The 17762-nt window shown below is 40.1% G+C and overlaps 1 protein-coding gene across 1 annotated transcript; it reads left to right on the forward strand.

Annotated features, from left to right (window-relative positions):
- Positions 1-497: 497 nt before the first annotated feature.
- POMP (proteasome maturation protein) lies at positions 498-17726 on the forward strand. Its single transcript, XM_006098276.3, has 6 exons — positions 498-670; positions 3423-3520; positions 5183-5243; positions 9450-9551; positions 13156-13249; positions 17495-17726. Exons 1-6 carry the CDS (start codon positions 578-580, stop codon positions 17560-17562), a joined length of 516 nt encoding a protein of 171 aa, XP_006098338.3. The 5' UTR covers positions 498-577; the 3' UTR covers positions 17563-17726.
- The last annotated feature ends 36 nt before the right edge of the window (positions 17727-17762 follow it).

Raw genomic sequence — 17762 nt, forward strand, 5'->3', positions numbered from 1 at the left:
AACTGTTACTATACAGTAAGAGTCCAATATATGCCAGTAATTACACACTTAATTCATTTTTCACCTTCCCCTCCCCAACAGTTCCTCTGCTCCTCTAGCCCAGGAACCACATCAGCCCGGGTCGTTTGTTTTCTTAGCCTCAGCACAGGGTCCTGGACATGGCAGGCCTTCAAGATATGATTAAAAAAACCAACAACTTAAAAAGCTTATGTTCCAGGATCGCCTTACTTGCTGAACGCCTGCAGGCCACTCACTCATGCCATCTACGCCTGCTTTACCCTCATGGAAAACAGTACAGTATCTATCCGAGAGGTCTTGTGTCAGTAAGACGCTGCGTCCTGGAAGCCGGCGCACAACGTCAGCTGCACGAACGTGCGGTGTTTGTGACCCCAGAGCGGAGATGCGGGTTCCCTCCGGGCACAGCGCGTCCCGGCCGCCCTCCTCGCAGCCACACCCTCACGGCGCTGAGTGCCGGTCCCCCGGGGCGGCGGGCGTGGGAGCCCCGGCCCCGCGCGGCTCCCTCCGGGCGCCCCGCGCCCTCCTTCCTTCCTCGCCAGGACGGACGCACTTCCGGCGGATGAGGGGGGGCAACCCCGGAAACGGAAGTGAGCGGCGGGGCTGGCTGACGCGACCGGGCTGGAGAGGCTGTTTGCAGCGTGAGCTAAAGATGGTGAGTGGACCCCCGGGTGACCCGAGTTCCCGGCGAGCTCGGGGCCGTGGCCCGGCGGGACCAGGCCGCCGCCTCCCAGCCGGTCCCGGTGCGGCGTCTCTGGCGGGAGGATGGAGGACGAGACTGGCCTCGGCCGCCGGGATCTGTTGAGTCATAGGGTTGGGCGTTCGCGGCCGTCGCGCGGGCCGGGCTCCGGTGCAGGCCCCGCGGCCGGTGCTTCGGCTTCACCCTTTTCCAGCTCCTTCTGTTCTTTCGGTTTGTGTCCTCCTGTCCCCCAGCAGACCCTGACCCCTTCCTGGTGGTTGGCGCGGAGCTGGAAAGGACATATCGAAGGTGCAACCTCTGTGTGTGGCGTTGCCGGCCGCCCTTCCCCCGAGGGGGGAACCTTTGGGAACCTGGACACTCCTCTCCCACCCGGACCCTGGGGACCGACTTCATAATAAACCCACAGCTCTAGCGCGCATTCTTGTCACTCAGCTTTACCCTTCAAACGTTTTGGGGAGCATGTGTTATGCCAGGTGTTGGAGGGGGAAAGGCAAGCAGTTGCTACTTCCCGTTAGTCAGCATTGTTAGTGCATCTCCTCCGCCCCTCTCCCCCTTTCTCTTTCTCTCTTTTTAACTTAAAAGCTGTGGTGTTTGGGAAAGCCCCTGAATCACCAGCCTCTGATACCATTACCACGGCTAGATTTAGAAAATTGCTGATCATTGTAAAGAGGTTCTAAAAACACTCAGTGTATCTAGTGATAGTTAATTTTTCATAGATTGGTTTTCCTCTGCTACTTCATTAGAAATATCAAGTACCAATCCTGATATTTTTACAGAAGGTAATTGAGAAGCTTACAGTAGAATACAGAGATCATAATTCCCTGTTTCTTTGTGCAGAAAAACTACTTCTGTCACTGCAGCGAAGCAGTCTGGGAGGAGGAGAATGTTTGTGCAGAAAAGTCACCCGTCGTATGTTTGGGAAGGTACCTGGAAAGATGGGTAAACAGGGCCAGAGAGTTGTGTGGGTCGATTACAGTCACGTAGTAGGTTAACGACAGTCCACACTAGATTCCAGATCCTTTTCCTGATTGACCCCATGCTTTCTGTGTGAGGGAGTTGAAACCTGTTGTGCACATTCTTGAGTTCCAGGCCAAGGACTTTGGATTTCGTTTTTCAGACAAGACTGATGAACCAGAGAAGGGTTTTTAAACAGTGTTTGTGGGGGAGATTGTGTTTTAGGAAAGCCTTGATAGGCAGAATTGGAAAATGGGAGAGTGTGTAGGCAGGAAGAGCGCTGTGTAAGTTATCCAAGTGTGAGAGCCTGGACTAGGGGGGTAGGTCGAAGAAACCCTGGACAGAATAAAGTACCTGACCAAATATACAAATGATTTTAGAAATTACTTGAAAAGCTGGTTTCTCAGAATAGTTTCTCCTAGAACAGTATAAGACTGATACCAAACTACCTGTAGCTTTTTAAAATCTTTATGCAGAATTTCAGGGATATTGAACTTGAGCAACTAGTGATTTAAAGTCAGCCTCTGGCCCTAACCGGTTTGGCTCAGGGGATAGAGCGTCGGCCTGCGGACTGAAGAGTCAGGTTCGATTCCGGTCAAGGGCATGTACCTTGGTTGCAGGCACATCCCTCGTAGGAGGTGTGCAGGAGGCAGCTGATTGATGTTTCTCATCGATGTTTTAACTCTCTATCCCTCTCCCTTCCTCTCTATAAAAAATCAATAAAATATATTTAAAAAAAATAATAATAAAGTCAGCATCTGCCTTAGCTGGTCTGCCTCAGTGGATAGAGTGTCGGCCCACAGCAACTGTCTCAGTTGCAGACTGGATCACAGGCTTTGGTCAGGGCACGCGCAGGAGGCAACCAGTCGATGTGTCTCTCTCACATCAATGTTTCTCTCTCTGTCTCTTTCCTCCCTTCCACTCTAAAAATATCCTTGGGTGAGGATTAACAAAAAATAAAGTCAGCATCTTGTGTTTTACACTTATTACATTTTATTTGCTTGTCTAATCTATCTTCATCAGACTAAGCCCTGGAAGGTAGACATCTACTAGTATTTTTGGCATATAGCAGAGTACCTGCCATATAGTAGATGCTTAGTAAATATTTGATGATTAAATGTTTTATTGTATAAATGTATAGGATGACAATTTACCAGAACCCTTCAGAAGCTCTCTATCAATTTCAGAATAAAACTGAACCTTTACTTCTACCTTACTTGCTTTGTCATTTATATTTATATTTTTATACCTTTTCCCGTGTTCTTTTTTTTTCCTGGAATGCCTTTTGATCTGACAGCATTCAGAAATAACTCAGGAATTCTTCCTACCCATAAATTTCATATTCTTGTACCATGTGTGTCACTCTAGTAGAGTGGTTCTCAACCTTCCTAATGCCGAGACCCTTTAATACAGTTCCTCATGTTGTGGTGACCCCCAATTTCATTGTTACAAATTGAACATAAATAAAGCATAGTGATTAATCACAAAAACAATATGTAATTATATATGTGTCTTCTGATGGTCTTAGGCGACTCCTGTGAAAGGGTCGTTCAACCTCCAAAGGAGTCGCGACCCACAGGTTGAGAACCGCTGCTCTAGTATAATGCTCATTGTGATTATCTAGACTGGGCTCTTTGAGGGCAGAGACCTTATTTTTTTCTCTCTAATGCTTAAACCATGATTTTTCCTTAAATGTTCGGTATGGGCTTTTTGAATTTTTTGTATTTAATACTGTTTTTCTTTTGTGTTATAGAATACCAGAGGACTTGGATCTCAGCTAAAGGACAGTATTCCAGTTACTGAGCTATCAGCAAGTGGACCTTTTGAAAGTCATGATCTTCTTCGAAAAGGGTATATGGGGGAATAGTGACTTTGACTTTGTTATAATAAACTATTTCTGGAAATTATTTTTCATGATATTCTTTAAATATTTTGCTAGACCCTAAATATATATTTACTTGGGGGTGGAGGGGAGTGGAGGCTTAGATGTTTTCTATAGCCGAAGAAGTGCCTTATCAGAGTAGTAGGTTAGGGCATCCTCCTAGGAGTCATTACCCAATAACATGATTTAGTAGGGCTCTTCACTTTGCTCTTGATAACTTGGAGAACCATTTTATTAACTTATTAACTATTGGAGTGTTTCACTTTATAGCTTTTAGCATACAGTTGTAGTCCTTCTCTCATTTCCTTTATGTTTCTGTGTTTAGGTTTCTATATTTAGTTCTTTTTCTTGGCAGGTTGCTTTTCTGCTTAAATAATAATGCCTCCCCACCACATTCTGTGTTTTGAATTTTATATCTAATTTTAAGGTATTTAGGTTGTACTATAATGGAATGGCATTCTAATGGTTTCTGGGGACAGACAGAATGCCTCATTGTTATCTTACCATTTTGTAGTGAAAGGTGCAGTATATAGCCTTTGGAATTGGAGATACAATTTGATTTATAGTATAATCAAATTCATAAGGTAGCCAGTAACCAAGTCCTGATGATTCGTTATGTATTTACTAGAGGCCCAGTGCACGAAATTCGTGCATTGTTGCACGTGAGGTGTGTGTGGGGCTGAGGGGTGGGGAGAGTGTGTGTGTGTGTGTGTGTGTGTGTGTGTGTGTGTGTGTGTGTGTCCTCAGCCTGACCTGCGTCCTCTTGCAGTCTGGGATGCCTCGCTCCTTACTGACCACTCCTTACTGCCCATCTGCTCACTGCTCCTTACCACTTGGCTCGCTGCTCCTTAGCGCTGCTGCGGAGGCAGGAGAGACTCCTGCCACCACCACTGTGCTTGTCAGCCATGAGCCCGGCTTCTGGCTGAGTGGCGCTCCCCCTGTGGGTGGTCCGTGAGGTCCAAAAGATTGGTGACCGCTAGTATAAAGAAAACATCAGTAAATTATTGTGTGATTTTTAAAGTTTCAGTTCTCAAATCCTGTTTTGGACAATAAGATAGTCATCTTTATATATCTAGTGTAATAAAGACCAGCGGCCTGGTTCTAGCTTTGTATCACCTAACATAGTACTTTGTACATAGAGGTGTTCAGTAAATGTCAAACATGTTACTTGACATGTGTTATTAAAGACACATTAAATATTGAATACACATTGGACCTGAGCAGAAGAGACTTAGATATTTTATGTAATACAAAAGCGTGTCATAAGAGTAATAGTGAAAAACATACTTTATGAAATTTCTTCTAGATACCAGGCATCATTTAACACCATTTTTTAGAGGGATTTCTCTAGTGAATTGAAATGTGGACCCTAGTTATCTATTATAGATGTATTTTAAAACAATTAGCATACAGTAAATTTGACTTTTTAAAATTTGACCTCCCCCCCCCCTTTTTAGTGAGTAGTTACATGAATTTTAATACATGTATCATTTCCTGTCAAGAGACAGAAGTTTTATTATCTCCCCCAAAATCCCTCGTGCCATTCCATTGTAGTTATACCTTTGATAGATGTAATTTTAAGCTGTAAGTATTGAGTGATATGTAATCTCTCTTTTAAATGTTTATTTCAGTTTTTCTTGTGTGAAAAATGAACTTTTGCCCAGTCATCCTCTTGAATTATCAGAAAAAAATGTAAGTATGTTAACAGTATATTTATTTTGATCCTCTGGTAGAAAAATGCTTTTAATAATACATTTGTGGTTTCATTTATTAAGATAATTCTGCATGGAGCATTTGACCATGAAGAGTATGGCACCTTATTTTTAATATTTTTTGTAGCGTAGGCTTTGAATTATGCTTATACTGCTTCACTAAAGTTTCCCTTTCTATACATTCTTCTCTTTTTTATGGATATTTCTAAAGGTCAGTCTACCTCTCCATTCCTCTTTTTTTTTTTCTTTTTATGATCTCGTTTTCTATTTTTCTCCTGCCATTTTTTGATGTAGACCTCCAAGTCCCTATCTCTACCCTTGACTTCTTTCTTAAACCTTGCTTCTCCAAGTTACAGAGGGACATACCCATTTACTAGGCACAGTATGTACACAGATGAATATGACATAATCCCCAACCTTAAGGGGTTGAAAATTTAATAGGAGGACAAGCAGTGGATTGAGACTTCATAAGATGCTTAGAGGTCCAAGGATGGCTCACCCACCTGTGCTTAGCGATTGTGGAAGGCTTTATTGAGGAGGGAACATTTGAATAGTTTAAGCCAATATTCTCCAGTTAAGTAGATGGGGAAAGGTAATTATCAAAGAGCATGTAGCCTGTACAGATATTCTTTAGGCAGTATAGAGCAGCGGTTGCCAACCGGGTCCGCGAGGTCCAAAAGGTAGGTGACCGCTGGTTTAAGGAAACCTTTGGAGCAGGGATTGCCAACTGGTGGTCCATGAGGTCCGAAAGGTTGGCGACCGCTGGTATAGAGGGTCTTTAAATACACTTTCAGAGCAAGAAGAAAGAGTTACTACTTGGGGAACAAGGTGCACTGTCACCCAGAAAGTTGACCTATTCCATTTTTTCTTTCTTCCTCTTTAGCAAGGGAAAAGATCTTTGTGTAAGAGACAGTAGAACAAGTAATTCCATGGTGAAATTGAAGTTCCAATTAGATGAGAAAACAAAATGGCTCTTAGTGTAAGTACATTCTAGTTTCATGCTCAGAAGTTGTAGGAAGATTAAGTGTCAGAGATGAGACTAACCATGGAAAGCATGTAAATTAACCATGGAAGAAAAAAGCTGATAAGGATAGCTAATTTTAATGAATTAGTGAACTGTATCAGATGACAAAATAGATCAAAGGACTAAGCCAAAAGTCGAAAAACCACTTACACAGGGGAATGTGAAGTTTTTCATTTGGGTTCAAAAAAGGAATTATACACATTTAGATGGGGTAAATCAACTTGGTACATAAAACTTGACTGTATGGTTATTATAAGCCAGCAGATTATGTTAGCCACTGAAAAGAACAGTTAATGCAATCTTGGACTTTATTAATAATAAAATGGAGCTCAAATCAAGGGAGATTATACCCTTCATTTTCCTGAGTATTAATTTGGTTATTAGATGTGGAATATTGGTTCAGTTTTGAGCAATATATGTTAAGAGAAACTTTGACAAATCTGAGTGAGACTGGCCAAAATGGTGAAGAGTCTAAAAATTTGTATATCTTTTGAGACCCAGCTTTTATCTATTGACTATATGTTGTCTTAATAATGTGATCAGCTTAATGGCATTTTCTACTTTGAAATTCTATGGCACTTATTATCCACTAGAGGCCCGGTGCACAAAATGTGTGCACTTGGGGCTGGCGGGGGCGGGTGGGGGTGGGGGGGAAGCGGTGGTGTCCCTCAGCCTGGCCTGCACCCTTTCGCAGTCTGGTAATCCTTGGGGGATGTTCGACTGATAGCGGGGAGTGGGCCTAAGCAGGCAGTCGGACATTCTTAGCACTGCCGCAGAGGCAGGAGAGGCTCCCGCCACCGCCGCTGTGCTCGCTAGTTATGAGCCCAGCTTCTGGCTGAGCAGCGTGCCCCCTGTGGGAGCACACTGACCACCAGGGGCAGCTCCTGTGTTGAGCGTCTGCCCCCCTGGTGGTCAGTGCGCATCATAGCGACCGGTCATTCCACTGTTCGGTCGATTTGCATATTAGCCTTTTATTATATAAGATTGTAAGTCCTTTAGCATGGGTTGTGTAATTCAACTATATAGAAGTTTAAATTCTAAGTAAACTTGTGCAAGTAGCTTAATCTCTCTTTAAGTCTTGGTTTCCTTCCTCATCAGTAAAGTGTAGTTATATAGCCAATTCTTCAGTATATGCTGGCTTATAGTAGCTCTCCATGATTGGAACTGCAGTGGTGAAAGTGAAGAAAATGACCATCATCTGTGCCAGTGGTTCTCAAGTAGGGATGTTTTTGCCCCCCACGGGACATTTGATAGTTTCTGGTTGTCACAAGTGGTGTCTGGGGGAAGTTTCTTTGGTACTAGCATCTCTTGGGTAGAGGCCAGGAATGCTGCTAAACATCCTACAATGCACAGGACAGTCTACACCCACTGCAACAAAGAATTATCTGGCCCAATATGTCAGTAATGCCAAGGGTTGAGAAGCCCTGATCTATGTATAATATCTTCCCAACTAGGTTATGTCTCCAGGGTAAACTATTTCTTCTGTTTTATTATTACCATAGAGCCTTATTCTAATTTTGCATATGGTTGCAAATAATTAGATATATGTTGATTGGTAATTGCAGTTCGATATCACATTACAAGGTGGGTATATTTATCAAAGTGTATAAATTGAACTTTTCTACATAAAATTCTATCTAGTTATGAGGATAACTCAATATTTTTAAAAAATATTTTTTAATTGATTTCAGACAGAAGGGAGAGGGAGCGAAACATCAATGATGAAAGAGAATCATCATTGCCTCCTGCACGTGCATTTCCTACCCCGCCCGAAACCCGGGTATGTGCCCAGAATCAAACCTACTGGTTCATAGGTCAACGTTCAACCACTGAGCCATACCAGCCGGGCCCCATAACTCAATATTTAAAGGAGACCCTTCAAGTGGAATTTCAGGTCATATATTCATAATAAAGTATTTCAGATTTTCCCTAAATGTGGACCAAATTTGGACCATCCGTCACAATTTTGCTGTTAAGCTAAAGTGATTAAAAACCATATTGCTAGATATTTTACCTTCAAACTTCTTATATATGGCCCCCAGATCATGCCCCAAGTGATTACTAATCTCTTGATAGATTTTTGATTAGTTACCTTTTTTTTTACTGCGGACTTAAAAAAAAATCTTAAAAAGAGTACAGTGTAGTAAAAAGTCACAGACGTCGCTTTACCTCATTAGCTCAGACAGATCTGTGCAGCCGTCTGTTTGCATATCATATACACTGTTTTTAAGAGCCATTTTAGGAAACTATGTTTTAGAATCCAAGAGCCAAGTTGATTCCTTTTGCCTGAAATACATTGAATTGTGATAAAAGTTTTTTAGAAATAATAAAAGCATGATTCAAAAAAAAAAAAATTGCTTAGTTATACCCAATACAAATTGTTCAGAGATTTGGGTTCCTCTCCTCCCCCCAAAGAATCAGTTATTTCCAAAAGTGGAGTTCAAACATTGTGGTTTAACAGGGAGGTATAATGGATCTGATTATTTCTTTATGAAATCTTTTGAGATAAGCACTTTTGTACTTGGAAATTCACTATTAATTTTTGTCACTGTATGTAACTGTTTTTGGATCTCAGATTAGACCCTTTCTTTGCTCTACCAGTTTTGTGGTAATTATAACCAAAAGTACTGAGCTGTTACTATGCTATGTGAAAAAATATTCCTTAATTTATTAGTTTTGTAAATCCAAACTTTAAGTGATAATTTTATACTGGTGAAGTATACCTGCATGCTGGATAAAATATAGACATATATATCTGAATATTTGTTCAAGAAATTAGTAAAAGTATTTTGTTTTTATTTCAGTTATGGGTATTAAAACTCTTCATCTAAATATTGTTACATGTGTATCAGTGCTAACTGTTTTGAATGGAGAATGTTGAGTATACCATTTAAAATTATATTGCTGCCCTGACCAGGTGGTTCCGTTGGTTGGAGAATCGTCCTGTGCACTAAAAGATAATGGGTTTGATTACCAGTCAGGGCACATACCTAGGTTGAGGGTTTAATCCCTGGTCTGGGAGTGTACAGGAGGCAACCATCAATGATTCTCTCTCTGTCTCTCTCTTTGGTGTCCTCTCTCTCTCTCTCTCTAAAAATCAATAAAAATATGGATTAGGATTAAAAATAACTAAAAATACAATTGCATTGCTGTCTTTTGTAGTTCCAACTCAACCAAGATAAAATGAATTTTTCCACACTGAGAAACATCCAGGGTCTATTTGCTCCACTAAAATTGCAAATGGAATTCAAGGCAGTGCAACAGGTAAGTGTATGTGTGTCAGTTATGTATGCATCCCACATGTGTGTTGACACTGATTGGAATGACTCTTCTATTTTAATAACAGCTGTACAAACCTAACCTGCTCCCTACAATCTATTCTACTTTCCCCTTTTTAGGACATGACTTTGATTCCTATTTTAAATAGAAAAGAAAAAGAAAAACCACTAAATGGAAAACTTCAAATTATGGGCTCAGTGTCTGAAAACTGACCTGCATACACTTTCATGTTTTTTCTTTTGGAGGGTTGAATTTGAGATGCCTGTGGGACTATCCAAGTAGAGTATCAAGTAGGCAGTTTGTAGATACCTGAGTATACCTGTTGCTCAGGAGTAAGAGCTTTAGAAATGGCCAAGAACGTAAGAACTGTCCCCCACGTTCTGGAATTGTCACGTCACACTACTTCAGGGACTTCCTTTTTCGTGGATCCTTTCCATAGCTGATTATCTTCAGCCTCTGCTTGCTGGAGCTCAGCAGCTTCTACATACATTTGAACCTCTGTCTTTTAAAACAAAGCACAAATTGTATCGATCTCAAATTCCTTTATAGCAACTTGTCTCTCACTAAGTATGCTTTTGCAATTTGAACTTAAAAAAGTTGTCTACATACATAGTTCTGGCTGGTGTTGCTCAGTGGTTGAGTGTCAGTCTATGAACCAGGAGGTCACAGTTTGATTCCTGGTTAGGGTGCATGTCCAGGTTGCTGGCTTGATTCCTGGTCAGGACACATGCCCGGGTTGCTGGCTCTATCCCCGGTGGGGACATGCAGAAAGCAGCTGATCAATGATTCTCTCTCATCATTGATGTTTCTATCTCTCCCTCTCCCTGTCTGAAATCAATAAAGATATATATATATATATATATTTTTTTTTTTTTAAGTTGCCTACGTTGCTACATATGCTTCTGTTCACTCAATCCATGATTCTCTGGCTCTCATCACACACCACGGAAACTGCTCGTGAGCAGTGGATATTGTTATGCCCTCATTTGCTGATCTCCCTGTGGTATGCAACACTAACGTTGCCTCCCTTCTTGCCTTGGCTTTAGCACACTGCTCTTTCCTGATGTCCTCCTCCTCTCTGAAGCCTCATTCTTAGCTGTTGCTGTATAAATTCCTTTTGTTTATTTGATTCCCTGAAATACCAATTTTGTTAGTACCCATTTCTGGTTCTCTCCTCATCTTATTCCCCAATCTATTTCTATGATTTTAGTTATCATTGAGCTGTAAACCTATAGGCTCTCCAGTTGGGAACCCCACAGGCACTTCAAATTTCACTCAAGTACAGAATAACTCATTGTTTCTCACATACTCCTTATCATGTATGAACAGAGTTTTTCCTAAGGTAGAAATTGGAACATTAGCCTTGATTATCTCACCTAGCACCTTATCCTCCACCCCCACCCTCACCCCCACCCTCCAACATCCAATCAGTTAGCTCTTTTTACTGTTGAAGCTGCGTGGGATCTGACCCTCACTATGCTTCATCAGGATTATGGCAACACCCACCCCTGCTGCTTACCACTCCACACTCTAGCCAGAATAATCTTTGTGAAACATAAATCTGATCATGTCACTCCCCTCACTTTGCCCTAAAAGTGGGTAAAACCCCCTTCCTTTACGTGGCTCTGGTCATGAATTGCCTTCTGCTTGCTCTTCACCTGCTCCATCGCCTCCTCAGCTACTTGCAGTATCCTGACTCATTTTGTTCTTTCTCCTTTTGGCTTTTGCACATGTTCTTTCTGCTACCGTGGATTCCTTTCTCTCACCTGGCTATAATTGTGTCTTTTTCAATAGATTCTATTAATGCCATCACTAAGTCATTCTGAAAGCTGTTTTAGAATTTTTTTCAAGGATAAAGCTCTAAAAGAGCATGTATGGCTTTACATCAGAATAACCTGGATGTCAATCTTAGCTCCACCACCTAATAGTCTTAAGAACTTAAATACGTTAGAGACCTTTTTGAACCTTAAGTCATGTGTTTGATTTTAATGTGAAATAGAGTTAGCAGTGAGAACAGTATGGAGTTACTAGGATTATTCTGCAGATCAAATGAAATACATGCTTTTGCACAAAATTGTTAGCTTTTTTTTTTTTTTTTTTTATGCTCCTACTACTCAGATTCCAGCTACATATTGCTTATATTTTGGGCCTAAGCTCTTAACGCCATTTAATCCAAAAAACTTTGTTCAGGATTTTGGCTCTTGTGGTCTGATCCCTATGTTATTGCAGTTCTTGCTTGTCAGGATGTATAACCACTGCCTGCTCATCCCTGTTTTTGATGCTTTCTCAGGGTTATATCTCTGGTCAAATTGTACCTACCATCCCCCTTACTATCTGGTTTAATTTACAGGCTTCATTTCTCTTTCTTTCTCTTTTTTTAATATCCCTCACCACACTTTTTTTTTCTAGTTTTGATAACCTAGAGAAATTATTCCATATCACAAAGAAATAACTATAGGCCATTAGTAATTAAAAAGATTTTTAGTCTGCATACATTTCTTTTTGTTTTGTTTTTAATTTATCTTTATTGTTGAAAGTATTACTGATATCCCCTTTGTATTTTTTCCCCCATTGATCCCCTCCACCCACACCCTGCATATATTTCTTTGGTAGAAAAAAATATTAACTGTCTTATATTCTGAAGTTATTACTTTAAAATACTGGTATTATTTAGTCTCTGACCATCTATTACTCTTTTGATATTCTTTCGGCAATATCCAAAATTGTCTGCATTGATTCAAGTTATAACTGCCAGACAGTTGATGAACAGAAAAATTGAATATTTGGTTTGGTTATATTAAGGTTTGTTGAGTACCAGCTATGTGCCACCATACTACAAGTTTGAGAGGGAGTTGGTATAATCCTATTTCACAGATAAGGAAACTGAGGTTGAGACAGAAGAGGTAACTTATGCAAAGCCCTAGGATTGGTGAGTAGTTAGAGTCATAATTGGAATCCAGATCTCTCTGACTCCACGCCTGGACTTTCTCCACTATACTTAGGTACCCGTCTGTGGTATACTTACTTAACACTTGAAAAAGTAGGTAACACTCATTCAAAATAGTGTTGTGTGTTTTAAAGGCCCCACAAATGAGCTTGATCTTCCTTTCCGATTATCACTACTGTTTGAAAGGATTATAACTTATCTTTGTACTATGAGCAATACAGAATGTACAAAATGAAGTAATCAGTTTACTAAGTAGAATAATGCTCTCCCTGAGTTGGAATTTCTTCAGGAATTTGATCATCCTACCTTTATTAGAAACTAGATGTAGTGTTAGGTTCTGGGATTTGGCATTTCATCAGATGGTATATGCTGTGCTTGTCCTCAGCAGAAGCAAAGCCCCTAAATATGTGTAAACCTGACGACAGGATTATAAAAGTACAATTTCAGTGTCTACATATTTTGAGGAATTTTTTAAACTTGGTTTGGGCCTAAAATATGAATGGTTTATTTTCCTCCACACTGGTTAAATTAACATTTGGTTTTGTAGATTTTACAAATAAAGAATAAGAAACATAAAATTAGATTATATGTTCCCCCACCTTTTTTTTTCTCTGATCTTACCCTTGCATACTTTTCCCAAAGGTTCAGCGTCTTCCATTTCTTCCAAGCTCAAACCTTTCACTGGATATTTTGAGGGGCAATGATGAGACTATTGGATTTGAAGATATTCTTAATGGTAAGCAACTTTTTCTAGAACCCAGTAATGTGCAGGCCAGCAGCAACAAACAAAACCCACAGCATCCTTGTCCTCGAGGCTGGCTGTTGATTGGACTCGTGTTATTCACTGCAGTAGGATACAATTTAATGGTAATAACTTCTTTAACTGGTTTTAAAAGTGAAAATTTTTTGTGGAGTTCTGAGGTTATAGTCATGTCATTCATTGCCTCTCCTGAGGATAAAGTCTAATATATGAGTCTAATACAATATACTTAAGGTAATATAAACAATATTGTTGTTTCAGTGTTCTCATTTGTGGGCTATGACTAGTTTTTAAAACAACTAAAAAAAATAAGTTTTCTTGAAAGAATATCTGCCGCCCCCCCCCCCCCCAAATAATTGTTTTGCTTTTATAGATGGTAAGTAGGAAAGAAGACTGTCATCTTTAACAAAATTCCCTGCATAATTGTATGAGATGCATAACTTTTCAGTAAGAACAACACACGCATCCTCTATTAATAATAGCATCCTCTATTTTTTTCTGGTTCTGAGAAAGATAAACAAATATAATTCTGTCTAGTATTGCTTCTACTCACTATGTCTCAGCAGTTCAGGAGAAACACAAAACCCAACAGGATTAAATTATACTAGTTTTGCTTGGCTGCTGATGTCCGGTAAGGAAATGCTGTGGACACAACAGAAGTCTAGTGAACCTCCTCTTTGAGAATCTTCCCTGAGGAAGCGTTTTAAATGAAGGGGCCTGGAATTCCTAAGCTTTGACATTGAATTTGGACCTCATTTAAAATTAATAGGTGACAGTTCAAGTCTATATATTCTTTCAAGTAGTTAGTGCATTCATTTAAAAGTCAGCTTCTGTGATTCTGTGTAAATAAGGGAGTGGAATTTACTGAGCATTTATTCAGTCAGTCACATATATGTGTCAGACTCTTGGCTAGGCTCTGAATATAGTCGTTAAAAAAAACATCTCTTTTCTAATGAGGGAGGTAAACATTAAACAGATAAAACACAAACTTGTGATTATATTCTAGGAATAAAAAGAATAGGGATAGAGTTTTATTTTGTTTGTTCTTTTATGGTAGAGGAGGCAGGCACCTCTGCGAATATGACACATAAGTTGATTCCTAGAAGATATTTCATCTATAAGTAGAGGAAAGAATAGGTCAGGGAGAAGAAGCAGTTATGCTCAGGGTCTCCTACCTAAGAACAGCTGAAATACTCGGAAGGGTTTGAGATGCTTATCCTACTCACAAGCTAACAAGCCTGCCATGTTTCAGGGATCCTGGCAGAAGACAAGACTCTTAGAGACAAAGGATAATTTATCACAGCAGTAGCAGTAGCCAGACTTACCACCTTTTCTATTGGTGTCCTGAGCCCCAGTTCCCACAGGGCAGCAAGAAGAGGGTCAGATGATGCCTGCATATACTGTGTATTTTGTTACAGGAAGAGGAATCTACCCCAGGTCAGGGCACCTGAATCTTTGTAATAGGCAGTCTCCCTGACTTCTATACTCCAGTGGAGACACGATCTGTGTTCTAAGGCTGTTTACTTTAGAACTAGCCTTGGAAAGAGTCTAGAACAGTGATGGCGAACCTTTTGAGCTTGGCGTGTCAGCATTTTGAAAAACCCTAACTTAACTCTGGTGCCGTGTCACATATAGAAATTTTTTGATATTTGCAACCATAGTAAAACAAAGACTTATATTTTTGATATTTATTTTATATATTTAAATGCCATTTAACAAAGAAAAATCAACCAAAAAAATGAGTTCGCGTGTCACCTCTGACACACGTGTCATAGGTTCGCCATCACTGGTCTAGAACAAAGGCAAGCAGTGCATCTGCCTCCAAGACAAGAATCATGAGAGAACTATAGAGAATTGTCTCCCAATGCACATATGAATTTGTTAAGCAGGCCCATGTGGCTGGAGTGTTTTGAGAAAGGTAGAGTGGAATAAGGTGAGCTTGAAAAGCTAGGAGGAGCCAGAGCTTTGTAGAAGTTTATTGTGAATGCAATGGAAAGCCATTGAATGCTTTTAATCAGTGATGTGATGTAATTTCACATTTGAAAAGTTTACTATCTTGTGGACATCTTTTTGTATTCATCCTTGCATCTCTCTAAGGTAGAAATGAGCTGGAAAGATCCCCTGATTAGGTAGGTGATTTTTGTCAGGATGAGACCATTGCATGGCACTTGGGGTAATTTTCCCTTTGTGGGAACTGTGACTGCACAATATATGGGCAGTTTATGGCTTTACCCTAGGACCTTGCCTCTGCTGTTCCTTCTGCATGAATATCACCTCCCCCTCATTTTCAGATCCCAGTTTAAATGGTCCTGCTTTGGAGAGGCCCTTCCATGACTATCCAGTCTAAAGTAGTCCCCAGTCGCTCTGTCACCTCACTTTAATTCTTTGCATAGCAATTATCTGGTATTTTTCTTCTTTCTTGTTTCAACTTAAATACAAACCTGTGAGAGCTGGGGCCATTGAAGTGCTTGATCCCTAGGAAGTGTTGCAAGCTCTTGCTCATCACATTCTCCTCATCAGCTGACCCAGGAGGAATTTTATGTCTATAACGAGGGAGTGGTTTGTTAATCTGAACTCTATGAAGACTGTTAAACCCAGTGAAAATCTGTGTATTCCTCCAGTTTACGTTTTGTAATGTGTTGGAGGCAATGAGGGCATTGCTCACTCATCTGTGAAGTTCTTGGCCAGAACAATCTGTACTTTACAAGGAAGGGAAGGGCATGTGAGGAGGGCAAGAGTAAAGTCAAATATGGACTCTTCTTTAATGTTGAAAGGGGCCTTCCATTCAGTGCAGACCCTCACTTTAAGATAAGTAACAGTGAGCCAGAGGCTCAGTCCTGCCCAGAGTCTCACAGCGACCTCATGGCATAGCAGGCACTGGAAACACAGACCAGTGCCTTTCTCACATGGTATGCTGTCTTCTGGGGCAAGTGATTTATTTAACAAGTGCATATTTTATTCAAGTCAAAAGCTTAAAACAGAGTTTAAAGGAAATTGTAGTTATCTAAATGATTATATTGTTTGTTTATAAATTTAAAACAATATAGCCCTCGCCCTGACCAGTATGGCTCAGTGGATAGAGCGTCGGCCTGTGGACTGAAGGGTCCCAGGTTTGATGCCGGTTAAGGGCATGTACCTTGCTTGCGGGCACATCCCCAGTAGGAGGTGTGCAGCTGATTGATGTTGCTCTCTCATCGATGTTTCTAACTCTCTATCCCTCTCCCTTCCTCTCTGTAAAAAATCAATAAAATATATTTAAAAAAAATAAAAATAAAAAATAAAACAATATAGCCCAAACTCAGGTCCTCCATAATTACCCCTAGACCTATTTCTTTCCCTCATTCTCTGGTTACCTGCTGTATGCGTTTATTGATGCATACTTCCATTTTTCTCGTTAACACAAAGCAGGGCTACAGCAAACATCTTTGCTTATTCTTTCTACTCATGTGCAAACATTTAAGTTAAGATTTTGAATGTCTGTTATATACCTAGCAGTTTATTACTAATTGTAGCAGTAATAGTTGTTGCTAAAGCTATTTTGTTGAGTGACAGTTGTGGAGAATCAAGGTTAGATTGCTGAATTGATAGTCTGCATAATCTCCAATCTCTTAGGAGACCCAGTGAGGAACATCCACATTGATTAGTAACTCTTGGTAATCATTATTTTAATGTGAATGGATACTTAGGTTTACAAACTGATTTTACCGTGTTGGGGGTTTTATTCTGTTTCTGTTTCTATTCCTATGTTGAGTAGGAGGTTAAAAAAAATAGGCTTTATTTGTTCCTAGGAAGCTTACTCTTCGTATTAATTTTAACAGCTCTTTTACGTGCATTATGACCATTAAAATTTTTGTCTGACTCATCCATAAAAACAAGAGAGTGAAGATTGTTAAGATTTTCTTGCTCTAGAATTCTAATTTATGATTGTGTGTATGTTTGTGTATGCAACCGAGCACAAAACAATAGAGAAAATGTTTTTGCAATTTAGATTAAGAGATTGCCTCATCTCGTAATTAGAGCTTGTTCCTAGAGGCATCTGGAAAGCCAAAGGAGTTCTTGGCTTCTTTGCAGTCAGTCCCTCCCCACTCTTGGCCCAGGTGACACTCCTCTGTTTTCTGTCCCTTGAGATTAGTTTCACTTGTTCTGTATTTTCATGTGAGTGTAATCACTTAATTTCTCTTGTTTTGAGCATCTTTAATATGTGTTTCTTTTTGTTTTCAGACCCATCACAAAGTGAACTAATGGGAGAACCACACTTGATGGTGGAATATAAACTTGGTTTACTGTAATGCAGTGAGCTGACCATGGAAATGGAGGGGCTACATCTTGTTTATAGTCGTCTTTTTACTATAATTTTATGTATACAACATTAAAAGTACTGACACATGAGAATTGTTGCCTACATAGTATCATCATTTATGTATACAACATTAAAAGTACTGACACATGAGAATTGTTGCCTACATGTATCATCAATGGAAATTATTTG

This window comes from Myotis lucifugus, unplaced genomic scaffold (genome assembly GCF_000147115.1).
Source record: "Myotis lucifugus unplaced genomic scaffold, Myoluc2.0 scaffold_227, whole genome shotgun sequence".
Taxonomy (NCBI): Eukaryota; Metazoa; Chordata; class Mammalia; order Chiroptera; family Vespertilionidae; genus Myotis; species Myotis lucifugus.

Excerpts from the sequence above, each read along its gene's own strand:
- POMP (XM_006098276.3), top strand. The coding sequence starts at position 578 with ATGAGGGGGGGCAACCCCGGAAACGGAAGTGAGCGGCGGGGCTGGCTG. Across the intron at positions 5,244-9,449 it reads TTGAATTATCAGAAAAAAAT|TTCCAACTCAACCAAGATAA; the intron begins GTAAGTATGTTA and ends TGTCTTTTGTAG. Across the intron at positions 13,250-17,494 it reads ATTTGAAGATATTCTTAATG|ACCCATCACAAAGTGAACTA; the intron begins GTAAGCAACTTT and ends TTTTGTTTTCAG.